Raw genomic sequence first — 27,951 nt, forward strand, 5'->3', positions numbered from 1 at the left:
GGGCGAGGCTGCGGGGGGCGGGGTCTCCGCCACCACCTCCGCAGCGGGCCGAGGAGAGATGGCGGCCGCCGAGGGGGTCGGAGAGGCTACACAGGGTGGTGAGCCCGGTCAGCCGGAGCAGCCCCCGCCGCAGCCGCACCCACCGCCATCCCAGCAGCAGCAGGAAGAAGGGATGGCGGCCGAGGCCGGAGGAGCAGTGGCGTCCCCTATGGACGACGGGTTTCTGAGCCTGGACTCGCCCACCTATGTCCTGTACAGGTAACGCCCCCGAGCCGGGCCGCGGCGGAAATTCTGCCCCGGTACAAGCTTCCGGCCTCTGTTCTGCCGAAGTTTGTGCGGCCCGGCGGGCTGGCAGGCCGAGAGGTAGCTGGTTGGTTGGCGCCAGCCCGCGACTCTCGCGCTCCTTCCCAGATTGCCGCTTCCCGGAGGCAGCGCTGACCCCCGAGAGACATTGCGGAGTCCGGGCGCCAGGCACGTCTCTGTGGCTTCCCGCAGGCTTGAATGAAACGTAGAAACTACAGAACACCGGACAGCACTCTTTTAGGTGTCATGATTCATACACTTAAGAAATTTCCCGCTCTCTTCTAAAGTCCCAGAACGTTATCCTGTTAATGACCACAATGAAAATGGAAGGGTTAGGGTGCGGTTTTTATAGAATGCCAAGAAAATAATTATTTAATAAAGAGCCAGCTTTCTCTTTAAAAACGAGCTGTACTGGCTTCCTGCGGTTTGTTCTGCCGTATTAATAAAAGGTATAAGAATTTCAAGGACTGAGACCTTTTCATTTAACCATTATTTTCGCCCCTGCTGTCTCCAGGAACTGAGTTAGGCCGTGAGCGTGAAAATAGAATTGTTACCTAAATTCTCATATGCATCTCCTACTCCTGGTCCCTTGTACTAGCAATATGAAGGTACTGCTGTAACTTTCTTGCCTCTTTTCCCGATCTCTGCCAACACCCAGTCTAATCCCCATCTGTTCCTTGTGTTCAGATAGTAATGTGGATTGCCTAGTTCTTGGGAAGCTGCAGAAACAATCAGAAAGTCCTGTCTTCTGTAGTTCAACCTAAACCCATTAGATGGCTTATTTGCCTTGTTTTTATGAATGAGTGAAAGCCACTATCTAGTTTTCTTTTTTGTTGGAGCTAATATTTTCCGATTTAAATTGGTTTGTTCCTGTAGTCTTCAGCCTCCTCTTTGGATTGTGAAATGCTGAAGTTTCTTCACATGACTGTCTAATTTCCCAGTGCCTAAATGACAGTCTTACGTTTCTCGTGCCATCCCGTAGACTCTAGGTTTCACATCTCAGGTCATTGTTTCTCCTGTTTCTTCCTGTATGAGGGGCACCATTTCAAGATTGTAAGCCACATATCTCTGCTGTGAAATAGCTGATGAGTATAGAGAGGTAAAGAGTGGGTGAAAGAGCCAGGCACAGTGGCACACACCTGTAATACCACCCACTTCAGAGGCTGATATAGGAGGCCAACCTCAGAAACTTAACAGGTTTTCGAAACAGTGAGAAACTGTTTCCAAATTTAAAAGTTAAAAAATGGGCTGGCAATGTAGCTCAATGGTAAAGCACCACCATATTCAATTCCTTGTACCAAAATAAATAAAGCAAGAAAGAAATAGAGGGTGAAAGGAAGAGAATGTAAGTAAAAGACAGTTAAAACAAATTTGATCACATAGGGCAATTCACATTGAAATTTCTGTAAGCACCTATAGTTGCCACTCTACTGTTATTTTAGCTTGATAAAGAGTAATATTCATTGAATGCTTATTATATATTGTGCATGTTTTAATAGCATAGTATTTCATCCTCAAATTAGCTTTCTAAGATTGATTAATAATGTTATTTCTGTTTTTTTAATGAAGAAACTGAGTCCCAGAGAGATTAAGTAACTTTTTCAAGGCCACACAGCTAGTAAGAAGTAGAACTGATATTCCAGTTTAGGCAGTTGTTAGATTCCAGAACCTGCTCTCACCTTTTGCTACACCCTTAGCCCTAGAACCTGCTCCCTTAATGGCCATCAGGGCCACCTCTCTAGTACAGAGTAGATTGTTTACTTTGATTTTAAAATGTCAGTCCAGACTGGCTGCAGTGGTGCAACCTTATAATCCCAGTGACTCAGGAGGTAGGACAATCACAAGTTTGAGGCCAGTCTCAGCAATTTAGCAACCTTCAACAAGTTACTGAGACCCTGTCTTAACATAAAAAATAAAATCCCTGGGTTGAATTCCCAGTACTGGGGTGGGGGTGGGATGGGGGAGGGGGTCAATTTATAGTAAATTATTACTCAGATTTTAAAAATTGCTGACTGATTCCAGTCTTATTAGATCAATGAGATTGATTTGTAAGTTGTATACTTGCTGCAAAAATATGTTTTGCCACTTCTAAAACTAAATTTGAAAATGTTGATTTATAAACTTTTTTAAATGTAAGATCTCTGTAAGTTACTAGTGTTAATGTAAGTGTGATTATTGCCATTTTTGAAAATGCCAGTTCTTCTAATGTGTTTGAATGTAATCACTGAAAAAAAAATGTATATTTTCAGGGACAGAGCAGAATGGGCTGATATAGATCCAGTACCACAGAATGATGGCCCAAATCCAGTGGTCCAGATCATCTATAGTGAAAAATGTAAGTTTATTTTTATTAGGAAAAGGTCTGTAAGTCAAACATTGTTTCAGTGTCAAATTCACAACTATGTAGCAAGATGATTGATAGGTTTTTGTCTAATAAGGATCTGAATTACTTATGATGAGTTGATTTTTTTGGTTTTTCTTTTTGTGATTTATTTTTGCAATTTAAAGTTTTATTTTGTCCAAAGAATGGAGATATCCTAAGTGATGAATGTTACATTATAATACATAATAGCTATTATGTGATTGTACTTTTCATTTGCTATTTAATCTGTGTGTTAGATAACAAATGAGTTACTGTTTTATTTAGAAAAAACTTTGGTTGCTGAAACATCAGCATTTTTAAATATATTTTGACAATGAATGTTAGGCTCAGTTGGAATATGTTTACTGATATTAAAATGAATGGATTATTTTCTTTGACAAAGTGTCATTCTTTCCATGATGAATGTTAAAATGCTTTGTAAATTGAAGGTCATACAAATGTTAATTGTTAGTTGTTCTAGGAAAGGGTAAATGAATAAAATGGAATGCTGGTTTTGTAATTTTGTGTGTGCGTATGGTATTTTTTTTTTTCACTTAAAGTTTTGTTATCCAAGATCTTTCCTCTTTTACAAAAAGCATATATTTATTTATTTGCTGATTAGGAAATAATGGCAAGAAAAATTTTAAAAGAAAGAATAGTAGTGTGGGGTTTGTCCTATCAAATATTAAAAAGTACTACTAAATAATTAATGTGTGATTAGTATACAAATAAAGAGATAAATAAGGACTAAAAGTAAGTTACCAGAATATATGAAAACTTAGTATAGGATACATTCCATACCTTTATAAAAAAGATAGATTGATCAAATTAGTTTGATACAGTTGGCTATGTGTGTAGATAAAAGTTGAATTATATCCCTATCTCATAGCCTTTCTTTTTTTTTTTTTTTTTTTTTTGGTAGTGGGGATTTAACCCAAGGGTTCTTTCTCACTAAGTAACATCCCAGCCCTTTGTACTTTTTATTTTGAGACAGGATCTCACTAAGTTGTTTAGGGCCTTGCTCAATTGCTGAGACTGTCCTTGAATTTTTGATCTTCCTGCCTCAGCATCCTGAGTTGCTGGGATTACAGGTATGTGCCACCATACCTGGCTCCTATCTCCTATCTTAATGAATATGAAAATAATAGATGAACTAAAGTTCTAAAAGTTCTATTATTAGGCTAGAAGTAAAATAATTCATTAAGATCAAAATGTATAATTATATAAAAATGCAAAATTTCCATATTTTGAGATATATGAACAAACAGTTTACTAGAAGAAATAGAAATATCTATGAAGAATTTCAGCATTACTAATAATTAGAGAAATATAAATACTTTTTCAGATTGATAACTACCTATAACAAAAATGTTGGGGAAACTGATAAAATCATACATTTGTATTGGGAGTAAATTATTAATCTATTGTGGAGTAGACATACTTCAAATCCTTATATATGCCATAGTTAGCAATCACAAGGGACAAATATAGATAGGTTTGACCTATCAAAAATTACTGAGTTCGGCTGGGTTTGTGGCTCCATGGTAGAGCACTTGCTTAGCATGTATGAGGCCCTGTGTTTGATTCTCAGCACCACATATAAATAAATAATAAAATAAAGCTCCATCAACGTCTTAAAAAAATTACTAGATAAACATATCAAAATTTAAAGTTACATGACAAAAGAATCCATGAACAAGTTAAAAAACAAACAGCAGTGTGGGAGAAGATTATATGGTAGAAAACAAGATTGATATTTAGTATTAAAATAAATTCCTACAAAAGGATAAGGAGACTAACAAGGTAATCCCCAAAATGGACAAAGGGTATAAACTGGTAGTTTATGGAAAAGGAAATTTCACTAGTCATTAAACAGGAAAAATCCATCATTATTAGGAATAAAATATATGGAAATTGAGAATGTCATTTTTTACCCATGAGTGAAATGGCAAAAATTAAAACTATTAAGATTCATACATTTCATACAGCTAGTCATTTTAAGAATCATTGTGGTATAGCTATTGAAATGGGAAATTTTTAGATCTTATAACCTGGCAGTACTGCTTCTAATTATATATTCTGGATTCACTTTGGCACATGGCACAGCAAGATATGTGGTAGGCTTAGAGTATAGATTTTAGCCAGGCCACCTGGTTCAAATTCTGATTTCACCATATTGCTAGTTCTGTAACATTGAACAAGTTATTTGAACTCCCTGGACCACTCATTGTAAACTCCCTGGACCACTGTAGAGGCCAGTGGTAGAAACTATAGATTGAGTGAATTATTCACATAAATAATAGAGCAGTGTCTGATTCATAGTAAACACCATATATATTTGCTGTTAAAATTTGCAACATTTTTTTTAAAAAGCAAGGTATTAGAAACCACCTGTATATCTTTTAGATAAAAATAAAACTTTTGTCATATAATCAAATGCTATATAATATTAAAAAGTTTTAGATCTGTTATGGACAGATATCAGAAACAGTTGCATGGAAAAAAGTTGTTTTGGAAACTTTGAGTAGGACAATATATTGTTTATTTTTGGTATCAGGGATTGAGTCCAGGGACACTCAATCACTGAGCCACATCCCCAGCCTTTTTATTTTTTGAGACAGGAACTCACTAAGTTGTTTAGGGCCTCACTAAGTTGCTTAGGGCCTCACTAAGTTGCTGAGGCTGGCTTTGAATTTGTGGTCCTCCTGCGTCAGCTTCTTGAGTCGCTGGGATTACAGGCATGTACCACTGTGTCCAGCAAAGTTTATAATTTTTAAATTATTTAAATATTTTTGTTTGTTTACTTATTTATTTTTTCAGTACTAGGGATTGAAATGCTTCACCACTAAGCTACATCCATGGTTCTTTTTATTTTTTTATTTAAGACAGTCTTGCTAAATTGCTGAGGCTGGCCTCCACTTGCCTCAGTTTCCTGAGTGGTTGGGATTATTGTCCAGCAAAAGAATATTTAATATAAAATGAAAGCTACAGAAAAAACTTAATGAGTATAAGATTCATATAATATTATAATATTATAATATATAATATTATAAGATTCTATGTTATAATAATCATTTTATTATAAATTTAAAATTTCTTTTTTTTCTGAATTATTAGGGATTGGATCCATGGCTGCACGCATGCTATGCAAGCATCTATACCACTGAGCTACGTCTTTTTTTTCTTGTTGTGAGATGGGGTCTTATTAAGTTGTTGAGCCTTGCTTTGAATTTGTGATTCCCCGCCTCAGTCTCCCCAGTAGCTGGGATTATAGGCGTGTGTCAGTGTGCCTGGATTAAACTTAGTTTTTTAAAGTTAGTGTTTAAAAGTCATCTGTGCTCCTAAGTACTCAGGAGGCTGAGACAGAAAGATTGCAAGTGAGCAGCCACCATAGGCAACTTGGCAAGGCCCTGTTTTAAAATTAAAATAAATAAATAAATAAAAAGGTTTGGGAATATGCCTTAGTACTTGATCCTGGGTTCTATCCCTGCTGCCTCTTCTCCCCCAAAAGATACTGTTTAGAAGCAGGTAATCTTTGTGTATCTTATACTTTATAAAGAGCTATAATTGTGCATATTCTTATCTGATACTTTCAGTATGATGGTTATAGTCTGACACCAAATGGTTTTCCACACCAGGCAGTTCTCTAATTCTCAGTAGACACTAACTAGATGTCCTACAATTTCCTTCAGTTCTAACATTAATTCCTAGAGTTAGCACATACACCACAGGTCAAGGACATAGTTCTATGAGACTCTTCTCTACTGTAAATGCTACTCACAGGTCGTGAGTTCCTAGATTATCCGCATTTTCTGTCCTACTTTGCACATATAAGAGTATTTATAAGAAAAAACTTTCTAGAACTCAATTTCTTGAATCATTGAATATGTAAGTTTTGATTTTTAATAGATATTACCAAATAATTTCCCATAGAAGTTTATACTAGTTTATACAATCTGTAATAATACATGCATGAAAAAAGCAAGGGCCAAAGTGTTGAGTGTGCTATGATCTCGTTGTTGTAAAAACTGAAGGATGGAAGTATACAATTGTATATGCTTAGCATATATTTGGCAGGATATATTACAATCAGTTAACAGTGGTTTCTGGAGAGGAGGACTGGGAATTTAGTAGAATGGAAATTTAATGTGAACCTTTTATACTCTTGAGTTTTCTGCCATTTTACTATATATTTTTTCAGTTAAGAATCTGATCAAAATAAAATAAGAAAAACAGCTATGTGAATGTATTTGAATACTACTTTTAATTTTACGTAAAATCTTAAGGAGATTTGTAGTTTGGCATTAACCCGTTTAAGTGCATATAAATAATAAGCATGGTTAGACCTGTGTAGCTTGTGTGTTGACTGTGACACAGTATTGTTGGAGTGGCAGTCACAGTCATTTGATTCTATTTCACTTACTGATATAAATGTTACATATGCAAATAAAATGTCTTTCTATGTAAGTACAACAGCTTTTATGTTATAGTGTTAATTTTAAATAAGAAAGGTAGTCCTAATGCAATTGTGTGTTCTATCTCCAGTTAGAGATGTTTATGATTATTTCCGAGCTGTTCTACAGCGTGATGAAAGAAGTGAACGAGCTTTTAAGCTTACCCAGGATGCTATTGAGTTAAATGCCGCCAATTATACGGTGTGGTAAGTAATACACAACTTTGAGATATTTTCTGCTTACATTTCTCAGGTTTTAGTTCAAATGACTTTTCTTTATTTAACTGAATTTTAGTTTCTATCAAAATAATAATTCACATATGGGTGTAAAGTCAGAAGTTGAAGGGAGAAAAATCTCTTCCCTATTTCTTCCCACGGCCAGGGTCCCATTCCCCAGAAGCAGCACCTATGCTCTTGTTTTGCTTTTCTTTTGTTTGGAGACAGGATCTTGCTATGTTGCCCAGATTGGCCTTGAACTTGTGATTCTCCTGTCTCAGTCTCCTGAGCAACTGAGATTATAGGCTCATGCCACTGTGCCCACTTGTTATTTCTCTACTTAATTTCTGTATGTTAGATAATATGCTTTGCTGTTATTTTTATTTTTTACATTTTAAAACATTTTAGATGATATCTATTCGTTCCTTGAAGATGGAGTGTTCATGTACTACTTTCTTCCCTTCATCACAAATTAGTTATCAGTTCCTAGTTCATGCTGAACCACATTTCATAGTATATTCACATATCCCTTAACAAATAGCCTTTTTTGTTTGGTCTGATTTTCTTTGTACCAATAAGTAATTCATCCCCCAGACATTCTAATTTATGTAAATGTTTTATTATTATTGAATATAACAGGTAATCCTTGCATTCCATTTTCCCCCTCTTCATTTGTTTGGGTGCTACAAATGGAGTCTTTAGCTCTTTCATCTGTGTAGTCTTCTATTTTCCAAATCCCACATCTTTCTCTTCCTTGACTTACTTTCTCATTTTAAAAACAAAGTTTTGAGGTTTTTTTTTTTTTTTTTTGTGATGCTGGGAATTGAATCCAGGGCTTTAGCACTTCCTGGGTAAGCACTCTATCACTGAGCCAAATTGCTAGCTTTACTTTCTCATATTGTAGAAGGCATACTTGACTAGAAGAAAACTTATGGATGGATGTGTGGACAACAGTGTTGGAGATTATACATTAGAAATCTTAAAATCTTCCTTCAGCTTTATTAGTAGAATTCTACATTCAAAATCATTTTCCCTAAGAAGAATTTTACAACTGCTTTCCCATTTCTTTTGCCTCTGAGGTTCAGGTGGAGAAGATTCCCATTTCTTTAGTTGAACCTTTTTCTCTTTTTTAAGTTCTAGGAATTTTTGTATGTTCTTTAAATAATTTCTTCTCTGTTTTCTGTCTTTGGAATGACTTTTAGTTGCATGTTGTACCTCCTAGATTGTATTTTCTTTATTTTTATTCCTTTTTTTAAAAATTTACTTTTATGATATTCCCTCAGTTTTATCTTCTAACTCTTCTATTGATTTTTAAATATTTTTGCACTCATTTTTAATTTCTCAGAGCTTTTTTCCTTAATATTTAAGAAAAGACATCATCTTGCTTTTTGATTCCATGAATGAAATGTCTTTCTGTCTGTTGTTTTAGTCTCTTTCATAAAAGGTTTTTCTATAAATGATTGGTAATTTTTGGTTCTCCTTTTATACTCATAATGGAGAAAGGAAAAAGCCTGATTGGAACCCCTTTGTGTGGCATGATTTATCAGTTATAAAGTTACCGAGATGGGGATGTGGCTGTTTTGAAACTTTTGTATATCAGTATTTTTTTTTTTTTTTGTACCAAGGATTGAACTCAGGGGCACTCAACCACTGAATCACATCCTCAGCCCTTTTTGTATTTTATTTAGAGACAGGTCTTGCTGAGTTGCTGAGGCTAGCTTTGAACTCAAGATTTTCCTGGCTTCAGCCTCCCAAGCTCCTGGGATTACAGGCATGTGTCACCGTGCCAGGCTCAATATTTTTTTAAGTCTTTTTCTTAGTGTGTTTCTCCAAAGAGGATCCATCTGATTTATTGTCTAAGAAAAATATTTGCCTGCCACAATTCTGGGGGATCAGGCAGGGAAATATGTTAGGAAAGTTTCACTGTTTAGTGTATCAACTTTGTTTTCCTTTTTCTTCTTTTTTTTGGGGGGGGGGCAAATCAGTCTATTAGACAATTTCAACATTTTTTTTTAATCTATTCTTTTTTAAAAAATTTTTTTTGAAGTTGTAGATGGACAGAATGCCTTTATTTTGTTTATTTTTATGTGGTGCTGAGGATCGAACCCAGTGCCTCTTACATGCTAGGCAAGCGCTCTACCGCCGAGCTACAGCCCCAGCCCTTATCTATTCTTTATTTTATCTTGTTTTAATTTTTTTCAGTTTTGTATATTAATATTTTAAATGTATTTATTTCCATTCTTTACCTCACCCTTCTTTGAATGTACCTACTATCACTTTCTGCTTTAGGTTTTTCTAGAAAATTAAAATTGTTTCCTGCTCAGGTCAGGAGATGTCACCTTTCTGATCAAGGTGAAGGGAAGGATTGTGGCTGCTAAGAATGTTTCTCTAGACCTTGCTCTATTTTTCAGCCCCACTCTTGACTTCCAGTTTGGGAAAAAAACTAGTACCTTCAATTTTTGAAACTTTATTAAGGTTTCCACTACTGTTGACAGGTTTACATGATTCCTCCTGCCCCCACCTGCTCCTCAGTACTTGGCATAAATCCAGAGTTTCCTGTGTGCTTAGCACTGAACAACATCCCCAGCCATTTTTATTTTATTTTGTGATTTTCTTTAAGTTGCCTGGATTAGACTTGAACTTGTGACCCTCCTGCCTAAGCCTCTGAAGTAGCCAGAATTATAGGCATGTACCACTGTGCCTGGCCTACATTGCTTTTCTAAGTCAGTTAAAAACTTGTCTGTTTGCTTACATTTTCTATAATTTTCTTTACCTCTTATACTTGCTGTGGTAACCCTTTGCACCATTTCTCCTTGTGGATTTATATCTTCTGTATTGCTTTAATATCATTTTAGTGGGGTTTTATTTAGGGAATAAGAGTAAACCTATTTAGTCTACCATGTTTAACTGAAGTCCTCAGTAGGATATTCCATTATTTTATGGCTTTAATATGTACTTTCTTAAATTTTAAGAAATTACTGACTATATGGCATCTTAAATTTTCCTAAGAAATTTATTTGCTGTTTTTTTAAATGCACTATACCTGAGTTCATTACCCATATTAACCAAGTGTTTGCATTTATATGCTCTATTAAGACAATTTTCTCGGGCTGGGGATGTGGCTCAAGTGATAGCACGCTTGCCTGGCATGCACAGGGCGCTGGGTTTGATCCTCAGAACCACATAAAAAATTTAAAAATAAATAAATAAATAAAGATGTTGTGTTCACTGAAAACTAAAAAATATTTAAAAATTCTCTCTCTCTCTCTCTCTTAAAAAAAAAGTCAATTTTCTTTAATAATAGTAAGAGAAAAATGCTGTAATCTCATATTTTGCATTTCATTTTAAAAGATAACTTTTAAAGTAGGTTCTGAACTATTTGTCTCTTAATATATATTGAGTTGCAAATTTTTGAAAATTAGTTTACTAAGATTAGACCAGTACTGTCCATAGAGAATTTCAAAAAAATGACTTGACTCCACTTTCTCTTTAATTTCAGAAATTATATTTGCTTCACTTTTAAGTTTTTTTAATAATCTGAAATTAATTACAAACATTTTGATGGTGGTTCTAGAAATAGAATATTTGATAATGTTTATAATAGAATTAATTATTATATGACTAATATAACCTACATGAGCTAACTTTTCTATATAAGGAAAGAAATGTCTTTGCTTTTTGTATTATATAACACATGTAATTAGAGTATTACCTGAAAATAGAATTTAGTTGCCTTTTCATTCCTTAAGATTCCAAAATCTACTTTTTTTCTATCATATTTATTGCCTTTTACTCTTTTTTACTTTAAATGCTTGATTCATCCAGTTACCAGATAGTTGTATGAATATTGACAATTTGTGCACTTAAATTAAAAATTATTTGTTATATAAAATAACTGACAAAAATTTGTCTTAACCGTATTGTTCTTTTAGCTTTATTTCATACTGTTGATAGGCAACTTAATTGGAGTAATGAGACTTTCTATGCTTGATGTTTGCTGTAGGCATTTTCGGAGAGTTCTCTTAAAGTCACTTCAAAAGGATCTACATGAGGAAATGAACTACATCACTGCAATAATTGAGGAACAGCCCAAAAACTATCAAGTTTGGTAAGATAGAAATGTTATTCTGCGTAGTTTCTGCCAGTAGATGATGATATAGTAAAGGATTTTTTTCTTGTATTTACTTATTTTTTGCCCTCCTGGGGATCAAACCCCAGGCCCTTGTACATGCTAGGCAAGTGTTCTACCACTGAATATCATCCTAAGCTTCTTTATAATTTAGAACTTTACATTGGGGCTAATGTTACCTGCCCCACAGGATTGTTAGGAGGATTGTTTGGATTTTGATCTAGAATGTTCCCAAAAGGCTCATGTGTTGAATACTTGGTCTTCAAAGTTCAGAGGTGGGGCTTTTGGAAGTGATTAGATCATTAGGGCTCTATCGCCACTGATGGATTCATAGGTGAGTGGACTATTGGAAGGGGATGAAAACTGTGGGAGATGGGGCCTACTTGGGGGAATAGGTCCTATGGGAAGTGCCCTTGGAGACTACATCTTGTCCCCATCCTGCCCCGGCTCCTTGCTGGTTTTGCTCTACTGTGCCCTTTTGCCATGATATTCTGCCTCACTAGAGGCCCACAATCAACAGAGCCAGGTGGCCATTTACTGAAACCATAAGCCAAAATAAATCTTCCCTTCGAGTTGATTTTCTCAGGTATTTTTTTACAGTGAAAAGAAGCTAACACAAGGATTAAATGAGAACTATGTTGAGTGATCAAATGGTGTCTGCTCCACAATTAACATTCAAATGTTTAGCTGTTATTATTATTTGAAATTTCAGAATCACTGTGCAGTTGCTGCTAATGAGAAAAAATGTGAGTAAAAATATCTGAAAAATGTTTTCTAGAATTCTGGATATAGCTCAGTGGTGGAAAGCTTGCTGAGCATGCGCAAGGCCCTGGATTCAATCCTCAGTACTGAAGAAAAAAGCTTTCTGTTTGGTGTATTATAAAATGACTTTCTAATATTTAATCTTTTATTCATTTGTTTATTCACAGGCTTTGTATTAGTGCTGAGTATACAAAGGCTTTGTACTAGTGCTGAGTATACAAAGATGACCAAGACACAGTCTAATAGGGAAAGCAAATAATAATATCAGTTACTTTATAAAGCAATGCAAAAAATATAATGGTAGAATTTTTCAGCATATACAAAGATAAGAGTATGGAGATTGTTAGGATGGGAGTAGTGGAACACAATAGGGGAAAAGGGAGGAGTCATGGAGCACGTACACAAAGAATAAATAAGAAAGATAATTTGAATGGTGCCCAGTCTCTAGTGTGAAGCCTATGAATGGTAGCTATTGCTACTGCTGTTATGATTGTGGTGTGGCAGTAAAGAAATTATGCTGAAGTAGAAGAGGCAGCATGGCATACTACCAAGAGCTCTTTCCACTTTCTTGTGGATGGACCTTTGTTTTGTTTATTTATATATAGTGCTGAGAATTAAACCCAGTGCCTCACACATGCTAGTCAAACTCTCTATCACTGAGACACAACTCCAGCCTAAGCTCTTTCCACTTTCTGTGCCACGAACTGCCTGCTTAGTATACCTGTCTTCTCAACTCCAAAATGAAGTTGCCACCATTTTATCTTCTTTCAGCATAATGTCCTACACACACACACACACCACACTATCCTTATGTCAAGATTTAAGGAAGACTTCTGAAGAAAAACCTCTGAGGCAAGGAAAATATTCTTAGTAGAAGTATGGGAAAGCAGCTTATTCATGGAACTTTGTATAATTCCATGTGTTTTGTGGCCAGCTGAGGAATATTCTGCCCAAATATTAACACGAATCAGTATTTAACATGTATATAGCTGATTAATTTTCAAAGAATTAGAACATAATAGACCCAACAGCGAATAACTCAGTATTATACAGATTTCTATTTGTAAACAAATTGACCTCTGAAGCTTTCTTTTTTTTTTTAACTAGATTTTTGCATTCCTAGGAGTTGCATTATAAAATAATTGTTTTATTGAGAAAAAAGTTTAGCTAGAGAATTAATGTACCTTTCGGTTTTGTTTTATGTTAAGGTGTTTTATATAAAAAAAAGTGTTGCTATAAAATTCAGATATCAGGCATTCTCAATATAATTTAGTTTTTGGCTAAAAAGAAAAAAATAACAAAACTTTTCTTTTCCTGGGTACTGCAAACACTGCCATTAACACCTTAATAACCATTTTTTCTGAAAAGCAGAATACTGACCCACCTAAAGCAACTAATTGCTATTGAAAACTCAATAATGTTTTAATTTTTTTTGTTGTTGTTTTGTTTTTGTACTGGGGATTGAACCCAGGCGCGCTGAGCCATATCCGCAGCTCTTTTTATTTTTTCATGAGACAGGGTCTTGCTAAGTTGTTTAGGGCCTTGATAAATTGCTGAGGCTGGCCTTGAATTTGTATTCCTCCTGCATCAGCCTCCCAAGTAACAATAATTACAGGCATGTGCCACTGCACAGAGCTTAGTTTTGATACATTTTAAATTGCCCACTCTGCTTGTTTCCATTATAACTAGTATAGTGAAGTAATAAGTTGATAACTTTTTATTAAATACCACTGTGAGATATTATACTATAAACTAATTCCCTGTGTTTAATAGTCGTTAAATCTTGAATATCAGAGAGAACATCTTGATATTTTGTTCTGAGCAGTCACTTTGATATACTGAAGGATCTAATTCTTAACTTTTTCTTAAATTATAGAATTCACCAGGAACCTGAAAAGTAAAACGCTTTCTAGTGTTCACTGACTTGAAAGATTTCTAAAATAAGTTCAGTAATCTTTCTCTTTAAGAGGATTTTCTCCTTGATTATCTTGCCTTCTTAATATTCTATAAGATAAATTTTAAAATTTTCAGTGTATTTAGAGTAGGTCACCAATTAAGCACTAATGTCTTCCCTTTTTTTCTGTAACTCCTGTTCACATTAATATAGTGAATACAGTAGATTTTTTTAAAAATCAATTTTGAGATGTAGTTCACATATCATATGTTCATTCATTTAAAGAGTATGTAATTCAGGGGCTGGGACTGTAGCTCATGGCAGAGTGTTTGCTTAACACGTGTGAGGCACTAGACTTCAGCACCACATAACAAATAAATAATAAACAAAAATATTGTGTGTCCATCTTTAACTGAAAAAATATTAGAAAAAAAAAAAGAGTATGTAATTCAGCTGGGTGTGGTGGCGTAAACCTGTAATCCCCGCAGCTTGGGAAGCTGAGGCAGGGGGATCACGAGTTCAAAGCCAGCCTCAGCAAAATTGAGGCGTTAAGCAACTCAGTGAGACCCTGTCTCTAAATAAAATACAAAATAGTGCTGGGGATGTGGTTCAGTGGTTGAATGCTCCTGAGTTCAATCCCTGGTACCCGCACCCCCCCCTCCCAAAAAAAAAAAGGAGTATGTTATATGTTTGCAGACGTGGCAGCCATTGCCACAGTGATTTTTTTTTTTTTTTTTTTTGTACGAGGGATTGAACCCAAGGCCTCACAGGTTAGACTCTACCACTGAGCTATACTTCTAGTCCTCAGAGTAAATTTTAGAAATTTTCACTTATAGATTTGTGTAACTGTTTTAGCTTAAGGAAATTATAAAAATGGAACCTAATATAAAACTCTTAGTCTTATCCTAGTATAGAAACTCCTGTTTTGACAGACTTGCAATTTGTAGCTATTTATTCCCCAGGGTAGAATTGAATTTCATTGTACTAACTGGTGGAGTGAAAAGTTGCTTAAATGGTGGCATTTTGAATTTAGGGAAAACTGATAAACTATTTAAAATTATATTTCATAAAATGGTATCAAATTTCTTCTAGTCTCATCTGTAATGTCTTTTTTGTTTCTTTGTTTATTTTTAGTTGTAGTTGGGTACAATACCTTTATTTTTACGTGGTGCTGAGGATCGAACCCATGGCCTTACTCATGCTAGGCGAGTGCTCTACTGCTGAGCCACAACCCCAGCCCTCTTGTAATGTCTTTTTTTTTTTTTTTTTGATACCGAGGATTGAACTCAGGAGCATCCCAAGCCCTATTTTGTATTTTGTTTAGAGACAGGGTTGCTTAGCACTTTGCTTTTGTTGAGGCTGGCTTTGAACTCGAGATTCTCCAGCCTCAGACTTTGGAGCCCATTACAGGCATGTACCACTGCACCTGGCTTGTTTCTAAATTCTAAAAACAGAATTTTGTGATTGTCAAAAGATAACTATACTTCCAGGTTTACTTCCATCTTTAAGCCCTATGTATCTAAGTTTACACACAAATTACTGTTTTATATTTCTCAACCCTTGCTTAGTGTTCTGAAAATTTTCTCATTTCTTTTATGTTAGATTTTCTCTCTAGTAGTGTCTTTAATTAGATATGAATATTTGTTTCTTGAGTGTGTTTCCACATCACCTAGTATAACCCATGTAGATGATTTGTTAGCTTGAGTAAATTAACACAAAATTTCTCTCCCTTCTCTGGGTTTCAGGCACCATAGGCGAGTTTTAGTAGAATGGCTAAAAGATCCATCTCAGGAGCTTGAATTTATTGCTGATATTCTTAACCAGGATGCAAAGAATTATCATGCCTGGCAGCATCGACAATGGGTCATTCAGGTATTACCTTTCTTTTTATAGTATTTTTCAGAATTTTATTTTTTAACTTAAATAATTAAAATTAGTATTAGAGGCTAATTAAATTTCCAAGCCAAAGCACACAAGTAGATCATTACACACAACATAATAAAGAACTGTTAAAATACTTAATTAAAATGTGACATTCTTCATGGTGGTTAATCTTTATAATCTCTGAGTTGGTTAGTGAATAGGTTCATATTAAAGAATAATAATAGTAAACTGATAAACATTTAACACATTTCAGATTGAATTCTCATTATCTCTTATATTTGTTAGCAAATTGAGCATCAAAATTAGTAAAATGTTAATATATCAAGAGCATGTATTAAGGTTTTTGCATATATAAATTCAGAATACGGTCTTATCATAACTGTTACTTATTGTATATCTACCCCTCTGTTAAATTTATGCTAAATTCTAAATAAAATAGTTACAACTTTCACACTAGACATTGTATTTATTTTAGCAAACAATTTTATTGTTTCCTATAAATTTTTTCCAGGGATTGCTATTTCATGTTCTATTCATTATAACCAGAGCATTTCACTAAATATTTTTTACTGAGAATTTTTAACTTCAAATTTAATTAATTATATATTTTATAAGATTTTTATTGAAATTTTTAATCATATAAAAGTGCATGTTATACACATACCCTATCTACTACCATAACAACCTGAGAAGTAGAATATTATCAATATCTTTGAAAAGCCACATTAGCCAGTGTGTTTCTTACTGAAATTATGAAAGATTTCCATGAGAAAGACTCCAAAATATCCTTCAATTGTTACTTGTGCATTTTTTTTTAAGCTGTATATGAACACACAGTATCTATTTATTTTTATGTGGTGCTGAGGATTGAACCTAGGGCCTCACACATGTGAGGGAAGCGCTTTACCACTGAGCTATAGCCGCAGCCCCTGTACATTTTTTTTTTAATGATTTTTTTAATCATTGGACACAATACCTTTATTTTATTTATTTTTATGTGGGGCTGAGGATCGAACCCAGTGCCTTGTACATGCTAGGCAAGCGCTCTACTGTTGAGCTACAACCCCAACCCCTGTTGCTTATACATTTTTATAAATAAAGTACGTATAATTTTCTGTCTTGCTTTTACATTTGGTATATTATGGTTTCACATGTTTTCACAATACTTTTTAAAGATAAGATTAATTTTACCAATAATGAAATTCTGAAAACTGAAGAGAATCTATAAGATAATGTTCTTTTGGGGGGTGGGGGAGCGTACCAGAGATTAAATTCAGAGGCATTCAACCACTAAGCCAGATCCCCAGCCCTATTTTGTATTTGATTTAGAGACAGTTGCTTAGCGCCTTGCCATTGCTAAGGCTGGCTTTGAACTTGAGATCCTCCTGCTTTAGCCTCCCAAACTGCTGGGATTACAGGCGTATGCCACTGTGCTCAGCTACAAGATAATATTCTTGAAATAACTGAAGATGTAGAGAAAACAAATCAGTGGTTAGGAGTGATTAGGCAAAAGTGAGATACAACTATAAAGAGATGGTATAGGACACTTTCTATGTGGTGAGGGAATAATTCTGTATCTTGATTGTAGTGTTGCTTGTGCTACACATGGGGTAAAATTGCAAAGAACTGTATTCTACCTCTACTAACACCCTGGCCTTCACTGTATATACACAAATGAGAAAACATAAAATCTGAATAAAGTCTGTGTTTTTGTGAAAAATAATACACCATATCATTTTATTGTTTTGGCGTTAAATTTTAGTTGGTAAGATAATGCCTTTAGAGAATCTAAATGAAGGGTACACAGGACTCTTTCTTAATTATTTTTATTATCACTTGGTAAAACAGGGACCATCATACTGAAATTCATCCTTTTTCTGTTATCAATAAGAAATATAACTCCACTTTTTCATAATGTGCCCACTTCTGTAACATTTGTAAGTTTTAACAGTTTTCCCTATAATTTTTTTCTATTAAAGCAGCATTATGCCAGGAATGGTGATTCATGCCTGTCATCCTAGCAGCTCGGGAGGCTGAGGCAAGAGGTGGCAAGATCAAAGCCAGCCTAAGCAACTTGATGAGACCCTTTTTCTTTCTTTTTTTCTTTTTTAATATTTATTTTTTAGTTGGACACAATATCTTTATTTTATTTATTTATTTTTATGTGGTGCTGAGGATCAAACCCAGGGCCTCTCACATGTTAGGCAAGTGCTGTACTGCTGAGTCACAACCCCAGCCCGGTGAAACCCTTTTTCAAAATAAAAAAGATCTGGGGATGTGATTCAGTGATTAAGCACCCCTGGGGTCTATCCAACAAGAAAGAAATACTTAGAAAATACTTAAAACAAAAAACCCAGTTTTTTAATGTAAAAATTTGTTTGTAAATCCAATCTTAGATATTTCTTTCTCTTTCTCTCTCTCTCTGTTTTTTTTGGTACCAGAGATTGACCCAGGGGCCCTTAACCTCTGAACCATATCCTCAGCCCTTTTTTTATTTTTTATTTGAGACAGGGTCTCGATAAGTTACTTAGGTCCTCGATAAGTAAGTTGCTAGGGCTGGCTTTGAACTTGTGATTCTTCTGCTTCAGCCTCCTGAGCTGCTGGGATTATAGGTGTGTGCCACCATGCCCAACTAAATTGTATATATTTCTCTACATGTATTTTAAAGGTAATTTATCACATGTACATTTTTAATGCTGTTCTTTTGCTTATTGTAATATCAAATCAAATTCATATACTATGTATAATGCTATGTATAATTAATTACTCATTCTCTTACTAGTTGAGTTTGTTTTTATTTTCCCCTCTAATTTTTCTTTGGTGACTTTTATCTTGGCTTTTTGTATATTTTTTTCCTAGGATCTATCTCCAATTTAGTTCTTTTTTTTAAATATATTTATTAGTTGTTGATGGACCTTTATTTTATTTATTTATATGTGGTGCTGAGAATCGAACCCAGTGCCTCACACTTGCTAGGCAAATCTCTACCACTGAGCCACAACCCCAGCCCCAGTTTTTTTATTCCCCTCTGTTTCCTTGACCTGTGACTGTTCCCTCTCTCTACATATGTGGTAAATCCTTTTTCTTCAGTTCTACCTTTTTAGCTTTACTCATGTTTTATTTTTACTTATTTTTTTGGTGGTGGGAAGGTCTTGTATGTTGTTCAGGCTTGCCTTGAACTTGTGATATTCCTACCTCAGCCTCTCCCATAGCTGGAATTACAGGTGTGTATCAGCATACCCTGCGTGATATTTTGTTTTTAATATTTACAAATAATAGGACATTTCTAATTGTGTTTTTAAACAACTTTCTTTTAGGAATTTAAACTTTGGGATAATGAGCTGCAGTATGTAGACCAACTTCTAAAAGAAGATGTGAGAAATAACTCTGTCTGGAACCAAAGATACTTTGTCATTTCTAATACCACTGGCTACAGTGATCGTGCTGTATTGGAAAGAGAAGTCCAGTAAGTTATGTCTTTTACTTGCTCATTCATTAAAAATCTGCATGCCTACTATGTTTCAGGCATTGGGAATAAATCAAAGACCAAGACTGCCCCAGATCCTTTAATCATGGAACTAAAATTGGACAGAATAGAAAGATGAAACATATAGTGATAAATTTACAAATAATGTAGTAAGCTTCTATGTTTAGTGTCTGAAGGTTTTTAAAATATTGTTGCTACTAAAGATTGGAAATAAATCAGATTTTATAGTGTCCAGGAAACTTTATTTTACAACTATATCATTAAATCTGTTGCATTTTTGATAATAATTTCCAGATGCCATGTTACTGTATTATAGGGTTCTAGACCAGTTCAGTCTTGGTTATCTTTTATACTGTGGGATATTTCGTAGCACTCCTGGCTTTCAACAAAAATTTCTCTAGACATTGCCCAGTGTCCTTTTTGGAGCAAAAATTCATCCTCATTTGGGAGCTTCTATACAAAAAGCTATTATAAGAACTAGAAATTTCTGAATTGTCCTGAATTTGAGTATTATGTGTATAAATAGCAATAGCCATTTTTTTCTGGTCTAATTTGCCATTTTGTCTCCCTCTATTTGACAATCTGAATGTGGATTTTTTTAAAAAAAAAATTGTTTTAGTTATACATGGACGCAATATCTTTATTTTGTTTGTTTAATTTTATGTGATGCTGAGTATTCAACCCAGTGCCTCACATGTGTGAGGCAAGTGCTCTGCTACTGAGCACAATCCCAGCCCCTGAATGTGGATATTGTTTTTAAAGCTTGATGAGCTCATAGTAAAATTTTAATTACAAAAGTTCTTTTAATTATTGTTGGGAAGAGCAGATTTATAGCACATCTGCCTGTAATCTCCCTTGACCCATTTTTTTTTTCTCAGTTTAAGGCAGCTAACTCCTCTCTTATCTTTTCTATATAAGGGTTTCAGTGGCATATATTTTTTTTCTTTTTAGTGTTGAAGATAAAACCTAAGGCATCATATATTCTTTACCACTGAACTATATCCCTAGTCCCTAGCCCATATATATATATATATGATTTTTTTTTTTTTTAAGGCTTTAGTCCAGTATCCTCCATTCCCTCTCTGCTCCAGGCTTTCAGACCTACCTCTCTTCCATCTGAAGCTGCACTGTCCAGTATGTAACTACTAGTAACATATAGCTATTTAAATTTAAATTAACTACAATACCACAAAATTTTAAATATACTTCCTCGCCTGGCATGGTAGTGCACACCTGAAATTCCAGTGGCTCAGGAGGTTGAGGCAGGAGGATTGTGAGTTCAAAGCCAGTCTCAGCAACTTAGTGAGGCCCTAATAAACTCAATGAGACCCTGTCTCTAAATAAGATACAAAAAAGGGCTGGGGATGTGCCTCAGTGTTTAAGTGCCCCTGAGTTCAATCCTTGGCACATACACACACATAAAAAAAAACACACAACAAAAAAATAGTTCCTCAGTTGCAGTAGTTACATTATTTCAGGTACCACATGTAGCTAGTGACTACTGTACTTGACAACATAGATAAAGAACATTTCCAGCATCAAAGCAAGTTCTTCTGGAATTTACTGAAATGATTTTATTAAACCAACCTAAAATAGTGGAGTTTAAGTAGAGATAATTTATACTTTGTCATTTAGCACTCTCTATTCCCCTTTGTATTCTCCAGTCTTTTTTAATATTTTAATTTAGAGACAGAATCTTGCTGAGTTGCTTAGAGCCTCACCAAATTGCTGAGGCTGACTTTGAATTTGTAATTCTCCTGCCTTAGCCTCCCAAGCTGGGATTATAAGCATGTGCCACTGCACCTGGCTGTTCCATGTATTTCTCTTTGCATTGGATTTCTTGCCAAAAAATAGAATGCTTCAGGTTATTTTATCTTGAATTGATCCAATTGAGAATGGATTTAAAATATTGTATATTCCTAATTTGCTATGTCTTACTTCATTACTTCATAAAATTTTTTTTTAATTTTTATTTTTTTTAGTTGGACACAATATCTTTATTCATTTATTTTTATGTGGTGCTGAGGATCGAACCCAGGGCCTCGCATGTGCTGTGCGAGCCCTCTACCACTGAGCCACAACCCCAGCCCCAACTTCATTAAAAATTGAATGTGACTGGCTCACTTCTGTAATCCCAGTGATTACAGAGAGGTTGAGGCAGAAGGATTGTAAGTTCAAGGACAACCTTAGCAATTTAGTGAGGTCCTAAGCAACTTAGTGAGACCATGACTCAAAATTAAAAAGGACTGGGGATATAGCTCATTGGTAAAGTGTCCCTGGGTTCAGTGCCCTAGGGTTCAGTCCCCAGTACAAAAAAGAAAAATTAAAATGAAGTTTGGAAAATGCAAGTCTTTTAGCCTTTAGAGGCAGATCACTAGTCATCTGTTATTAGATAGAAACAGAAATAATCAGTCAAGAATGTAAGAACTTTGTATATTTAAAGTTTGTTTTTCCCTCAGGATGTGTAGAACAAATATTTTAAATATTGATAGTAGCCATACTTCTAGAATTTATTAAGTATATTTTTAACTTTATAGATAGGTGTACCTGATTGTGTTCCTCAGTTTTTTTCCATTCATTTTTTTTCCTATGCAGTATAGTTATCAGGGGAAAAATATACTGAATTATATAAAACTATAAAAAATTAAAATCAAAATCTCTTATTCTTTTTCCTCCTTCCTGCCACTCTCTAGAATGAGCTATAATTATATACATTTATACATGGATTTATAAATAACATTTGCAACCTAGACAGTGACATATAGGCATTGATTTTTTTCACTAAATGTATCGTGGCCATTGTTTCCATGTGAATAATGGTCTACTAGTACCATAGGTTAGGTATTTTTTATGCAGAATATTTGGGACCAGAAACATTTCAGATTTTTCGAATGTTTACATATAGATAGATAGATGGATAGATAGATAGATATAGATATGATCAGATATTTGGGAGATAGAACTCAAATCTAAACACAGAATTAATTTATGTTTCATATGTGTCTTATACACATAGCCTGACTATAATATTATACATATTTTTAGTGCACCTGTATTTTGACTATGTGGTATCATGTCAAAACTCAAAAATTTTCAGATTTTGGAGCATTTTGGATTTTGGGTTTTCAGATTAAGGATGCTCACCTGATAATTATAGGATTTATCTAACATTTACTGTACGCCATAAATTCCTATTTAATTCTCATAACAAGACTCAGAGATACTCATGAAGAACTTGAGTTTTCAAGTAATTCTGTAAGTAGGATTTATAGGTAGGTAGTCTGACCTCAAAGTTCATGTTTTCACCATTAAAATAGATGACACATTAGTGTACATTGCCAAAGTGAAATTAAGAATCTTCTACTAGGACCAGCTAAGACCTACACAGACATAATATTCCAAATAACTGAAAAGGTTAGGTCATGTCAGGGTGGTTAGAAAAATCTTTTCATAATGTTAAATGAGTTTGTTACTCCTGTGAAAAAATTCCTATTGTAATAGCCCCAAAGCAAGAACAAGATCACTAAGCTTTAGTCAGTTCTTTGCTCATGTGAAGCATAGTTTTGTAGATTCCTTAGAATTTGTGACAGTTGCATCTGAATTGTATTTAATAATCAGGGTAAAGAGAAGAGAAAGGAGTAGGGAGTATCCATTTTGACTGTGAAATCACATTATAGTTTAATAGTAATTTTATTTTGAAAGGTAAGGAATATGTACATGTTGTTTAATTTTTATTCTTTGTATTATTTCCACCCTACTTTTAATTGTAGCTCCTAAGATTATGTTAATTACCCTTTTTCAGTGACTGAGGACTTAACAGGCATAAATAGATGTTTGACTTTTTTTCCTGGATTGTTTTACCATTAAAAAGAAAGTCTCCACCTTTCCTTCAAACAGAAAAAAATATCTTTCATATTTATTTTCTTTCTTGATGTGAATTAAAGCTTTATGTCAGTTAAGTGTTATTCCTCGGAATTAGACAAGAAATATGGGAGGGAGGAACTATCTTGAGTGGACAATTGCAGTTTTGGGGGTTCTCTAATTTAGATATGAGCTAGAGTGGTGGCAAGGCCAGCTGAAAGAGATGTATGTGGAGTCTGACACAGCAAAAACACTTTCCTAGGTTTTGCCACATTTGTTCAAATTGTATCTGATTATTGCACTGCTCTTTTAAAATTACACACTCATTTGTGGGTTCTTTTCTTACAGATACACTCTGGAAATGATCAAACTTGTACCACATAATGAAAGTGCATGGAACTATTTGAAAGGGTAAGAAGGTATTTTTTGCTGGAGATACACCACACACACACACACACACACACACACACACACACACACATAAAAGCTGCTAATATATATATATCATGGAATATATACCTAATTAGATTTTCTTATTTTTTTTGGTACTGGGGATTGAACCCAGGGGCTCTTAACCACTGAGCCATATCCCCAGCCCTTTTAAAAAAATTTTATTTTGAGATTGGGTCTTGCTAAGTTGCTTAGAGCTTTATTAAGTTGCTGAGACTGGCTTTGAACTTGTGATCCTCCTGCCTCAACCTCCTGAGCTGCTGGAATTATAGTCATGCACCACCACATCCAGCTCTTCTAATTAGATTTTATTTAAAAGGAAACTAAAGAATTTTTCTTTTTTTGAATCTAAGAGCAGAAGCATAATGGCAATTTTGGCAATTCCCAAGAACTGTGCCCTCTGCATTTCTTCTCTTCACCTCCTAAGCACATACCAATTTTTTTTTTTTTTTTTTTTTTTGATACTGGCAATTGAACCCAGGATGCTTAACCACTGAGCCACATCCTCGGTCCTTTTTATTTTGAGACAGGATCTCCCTAAGTTGCTTAGGTCCTTGCTGACTTGTTGAGGCTGGCCTGGAACTTGTGATTCTCCTGCCTCAGCCACCCAGGTATCTGGGATTACAGATGTATACCACCATGCCTGGAAAGTAATGCATATTAAATTATATTTATGAATCCTCTAGGGTTTTTGTGAAAAATTAGAATACAGACACTTAGGTTCTGCCCAGCTCAGGATTACAATAAAGCACAGAGGACTTTTTACAGATTACACAGATGGGTGGCCAGCATTTCTGCTTTAGTTGCTAAAGGTTTCCAATTATAAATCTTAACAGAAACATTTCACTTGTCTGACACTGACATAGCCAGGCTTACTGTTGAATTTAAGGCCTTTAAGGAAACTGGTCCCAAAGAGCACAGTTTGGAATCCAGACACATTTAGAGATATGTTGGGAGTTGGGACCTATAGTCCCTGAGGAGTTAAAGAGATGAGGAACCATCTCAAGAAGACACAGGGACATTTCTCCTTCATCTCTCTTCACTTAAAAGATGATTTATTTTCTGCTTTAATTTAATATGGTGCATATTCACATTATACATGATTACTTTTAAACTTTTTTTTTTGATCTCTTGAAGATTTTAATGCTGTTTTCGCAAATAATAGTTTCTATAAAATTTCCTGATTTATTGTAAAATGTACTAACTTAAAACATGTGCTGTCTCCCACACTTTTTTGCCTATCATTTTAAACTGAGAACTGGGTGTTATTAGCCCAAGAAACATTATGTCTTGCATACACTTTAACTACATATCTTAGGAATAAATGAAATCTGTGATATTTTGGTAACTCTTAGTGTATATAAAATGAAAAGCTCTGTCAAAATGCACTTTTCACTGGGAAAAAATAAGTAAAACAAATAAATGGATCTACACAAAACAAACATTAACATTGGTAGTCTTAATTGTGGGACAATCTATAACAAGCACATTTGCCTTTATTTACCCAGAGCTGCTCAACTTTCAAGTTATGAATTTTAAAAATCTTAACAGATTTTATTATGTTGACATTTGTTTCTCATTCCACATCATCTTCAGCCAAGCTCTGAGCACTTAAAATTCTCTTAATTGTTGGGAACTTAGTCAGAAGCATCTGGAACACTGCTGGTGGAAGAGTTTGCTGTAACACTTAGCAACTGCTGTGGCTGTCTACACACAGCAGTTGCATTTGTCAGATGGTCCACACCTTTCTCATATTCATGTTCCCACAGCCTGTTAAGTTGGGGTTGCTCATCCTCTAGTGGTTGAAGTAGATGCAGTAGCTGATGAAGGGCTCCCCCACATGCTGGCAGTGGTGGCGCTGTTCCAGCCCACCATCTTCTCTTGGTGCAGCCATGTCTCTGTGGGCACTGGGAACAAGGCTTGCCACCTGCCGCTCTGAACTTTATTATTTTTTTAAACTAATTTTACTCAGCTTCTAACTATCCACGATAAAACTCACATAATTTAAAATTTCATTTTGTTTCAGCGTCGTTTATTCAAAGTAAGTCTTCTTTCTTGCTGTGTTTCTCTTTGATCTTTCTGTTGTTTTTGTTCTTCTCAGAATCAAGTATTATTTTCTTTCAGGATTTTGCAGGATCGTGGTCTTTCCAAATATCCTAACCTGTTAAGTCAATTACTTGATTTACAACCAAGTCACAGTTCCCCCTACCTAATTGCCTTTCTTGTGGATATCTATGAAGATATGCTAGAAAACCAATGTGACAACAAAGAGGACATTCTTAATAAAGCATTAGAGGTAAGCTGGTGTGACTCAGTATTTTTCTCTTAGGCATCTCAGAATTGGCTGTACCCATTACCAGTAATATTCATGCCCCTTTTCAACATAGGTATTCAGAATTCAATGTGGGGTTATTTCTGGTTTAGGGCAACATCTTTGTCAATGGAGAACATAGTATATAGTATGTAACTCTACAGTGTGTCCATTTGACCATGAACAGAGTTAAATTGTGTTGTTTCAAATGCTTATTTACTTTAATAAATTTTTATTTTTTATTTTTAGTTATGTGAAATCCTAGCTAAAGAAAAGGACACTATAAGAAAAGAATATTGGAGATATATTGGAAGATCCCTTCAAAGCAAACACAGCAGAGAAAGTGACCTCCCAACAAATGTACAGCAATAACACCATCCAGAAGAACTTGATGGAATGCTTTTATTTTTTTAAGGGATTCTAATGAGGAATTTGAAACTAGATCGATCATTCCCTTACCTGTGGCCTAAATATGCATTGCACAGGTATTGCTTTTTAACAAGAACTAAGTGTGATGTTCTTTGGGTGCTGCTGCTATTCAGATTAGCTCTAAGAAATTTGATTCTTTTTAAAGTAAAGTAATTGGAGGGGAGGGGGGAGAAAAAAATGTCCTATAAAGGAACTACCACTTTTGTAGTCTTACCAACATTTACTCTAATCCCTTAGCATCAACTCTTCCCTAAAGGATTTGTATTAGTAAAGACTGCAGATAACTTGTATGTAATGGATTTGAGGTAACTTAAATTTTGGTTCAGTAAGCAGGGGAATACAGCTGTTACATTAGAGCTGCTATGCTACACTCACAGTATCTTGCTTTCACTGTAACCAACTAATGCCAAAAGAATGTTTTTATAATAAAATTACAGATGTATTTAAAAACAATACCATGGTAGTTTGGCTTTTTAATAGCATATAATTATATACCAGGGATATTGCTTCAGTTTAGAAAATCAATTGAAAAACAAATGAAATTGTAGAAAACAGATAAATGATTATGCTAAAGGAAACATTAACTGTTAAAATGTGAATTGTTCAGTTCTTGACTGCAAGCAACACAGTACACTCAAGGTAGTTTTAAACCAGTAATTATTTCATCTTCTAGAAGTACACCCCTAAACCATACTAGGGACCTGGACCATCTAATTGCTGCTGCCTGGGCCAGACTCAGGAAATTGCATAATGAGGAAGCCACAGCCTAGGTTACTAGCTCCAAGCTAGTGGCGTACATGCTACCTTCCATAAAAACACATCTTCTTCCCTTCCCATGTGATGAAGTTCCAAATGAAAGACTCAGGTTATTGCATCTGATTGGGAAGAACTGTTATATTCTGATTGGGTGTTTTAGTGATGTATAAACCTTAACTGCAAAGGAATCTGAGAAATATAGTTTATATAGTTTTCTGGCCTCTATAATTTAGGAAGACACGTAAGACGGGAGTAGGAGTGGAACATATAAAGGATTCTTGTTCAATGTTCAGATCACCAAACTATAACTAAAGAAATTATATACAGTTGAATAATCAATCACCTTTTCTCAAGATAAATTTAAGAAATAAGAATATTTAAATAGAGAAACATATTTGAGGAGAGTTGTGTTTTTTTTTTAATATTTATTTATTTATGTGTCTTTAGCTTTAGGTGGATACATTAGTTTGTTTTTATGTGGTGCCAAGGATCGAACCCAGTGCCTTCTGCATGCTAGGCGAGCACTCTACCACTGAGCCACTACCCCAGCCCCGAGGAGAGTTGTTTTTAACATGTTTTTGTCAGTTTTTTTAGGATTCCAAAAATCTCTGATTTTTATATTTGAAATTGGCATAAAGTATCTTCCCTAAGTAT

The 27,951-nt window shown here is 34.9% G+C and overlaps 1 protein-coding gene across 1 annotated transcript; it reads left to right on the forward strand.

The window, feature by feature from the left end:
• On the forward strand, nt 1-26,994 carry Fnta (farnesyltransferase, CAAX box, subunit alpha). Its single transcript, XM_005330565.5, has 9 exons — nt 1-258; nt 2,553-2,638; nt 7,211-7,325; nt 11,338-11,442; nt 15,865-15,991; nt 19,321-19,469; nt 23,700-23,762; nt 25,926-26,097; nt 26,362-26,994. The coding sequence occupies exons 1-9, from the start codon at nt 59-61 to the stop codon at nt 26,482-26,484; spliced, it is 1,140 nt and encodes a 379-aa protein (XP_005330622.1). The 5' UTR covers nt 1-58; the 3' UTR covers nt 26,485-26,994.
• The last annotated feature ends 957 nt before the right edge of the window (nt 26,995-27,951 follow it).

Source organism: Ictidomys tridecemlineatus, chromosome 14 (genome assembly GCF_052094955.1).
Source record: "Ictidomys tridecemlineatus isolate mIctTri1 chromosome 14, mIctTri1.hap1, whole genome shotgun sequence".
Taxonomy (NCBI): Eukaryota; Metazoa; Chordata; class Mammalia; order Rodentia; family Sciuridae; genus Ictidomys; species Ictidomys tridecemlineatus.

Bases quoted from the DNA above. Each gene is read 5' to 3' on its own strand.
- Fnta (XM_005330565.5), top strand. From the start codon at position 59: ATGGCGGCCGCCGAGGGGGTCGGAGAGGCTACACAGGGTGGTGAGCCC. The intron at 11,443-15,864 runs GTAAGATAGAAA...TCTGGGTTTCAG, and splicing joins CCCAAAAACTATCAAGTTTG to GCACCATAGGCGAGTTTTAG. The intron at 19,470-23,699 runs GTAAGTTATGTC...CTTTTCTTACAG, and splicing joins GTATTGGAAAGAGAAGTCCA to ATACACTCTGGAAATGATCA.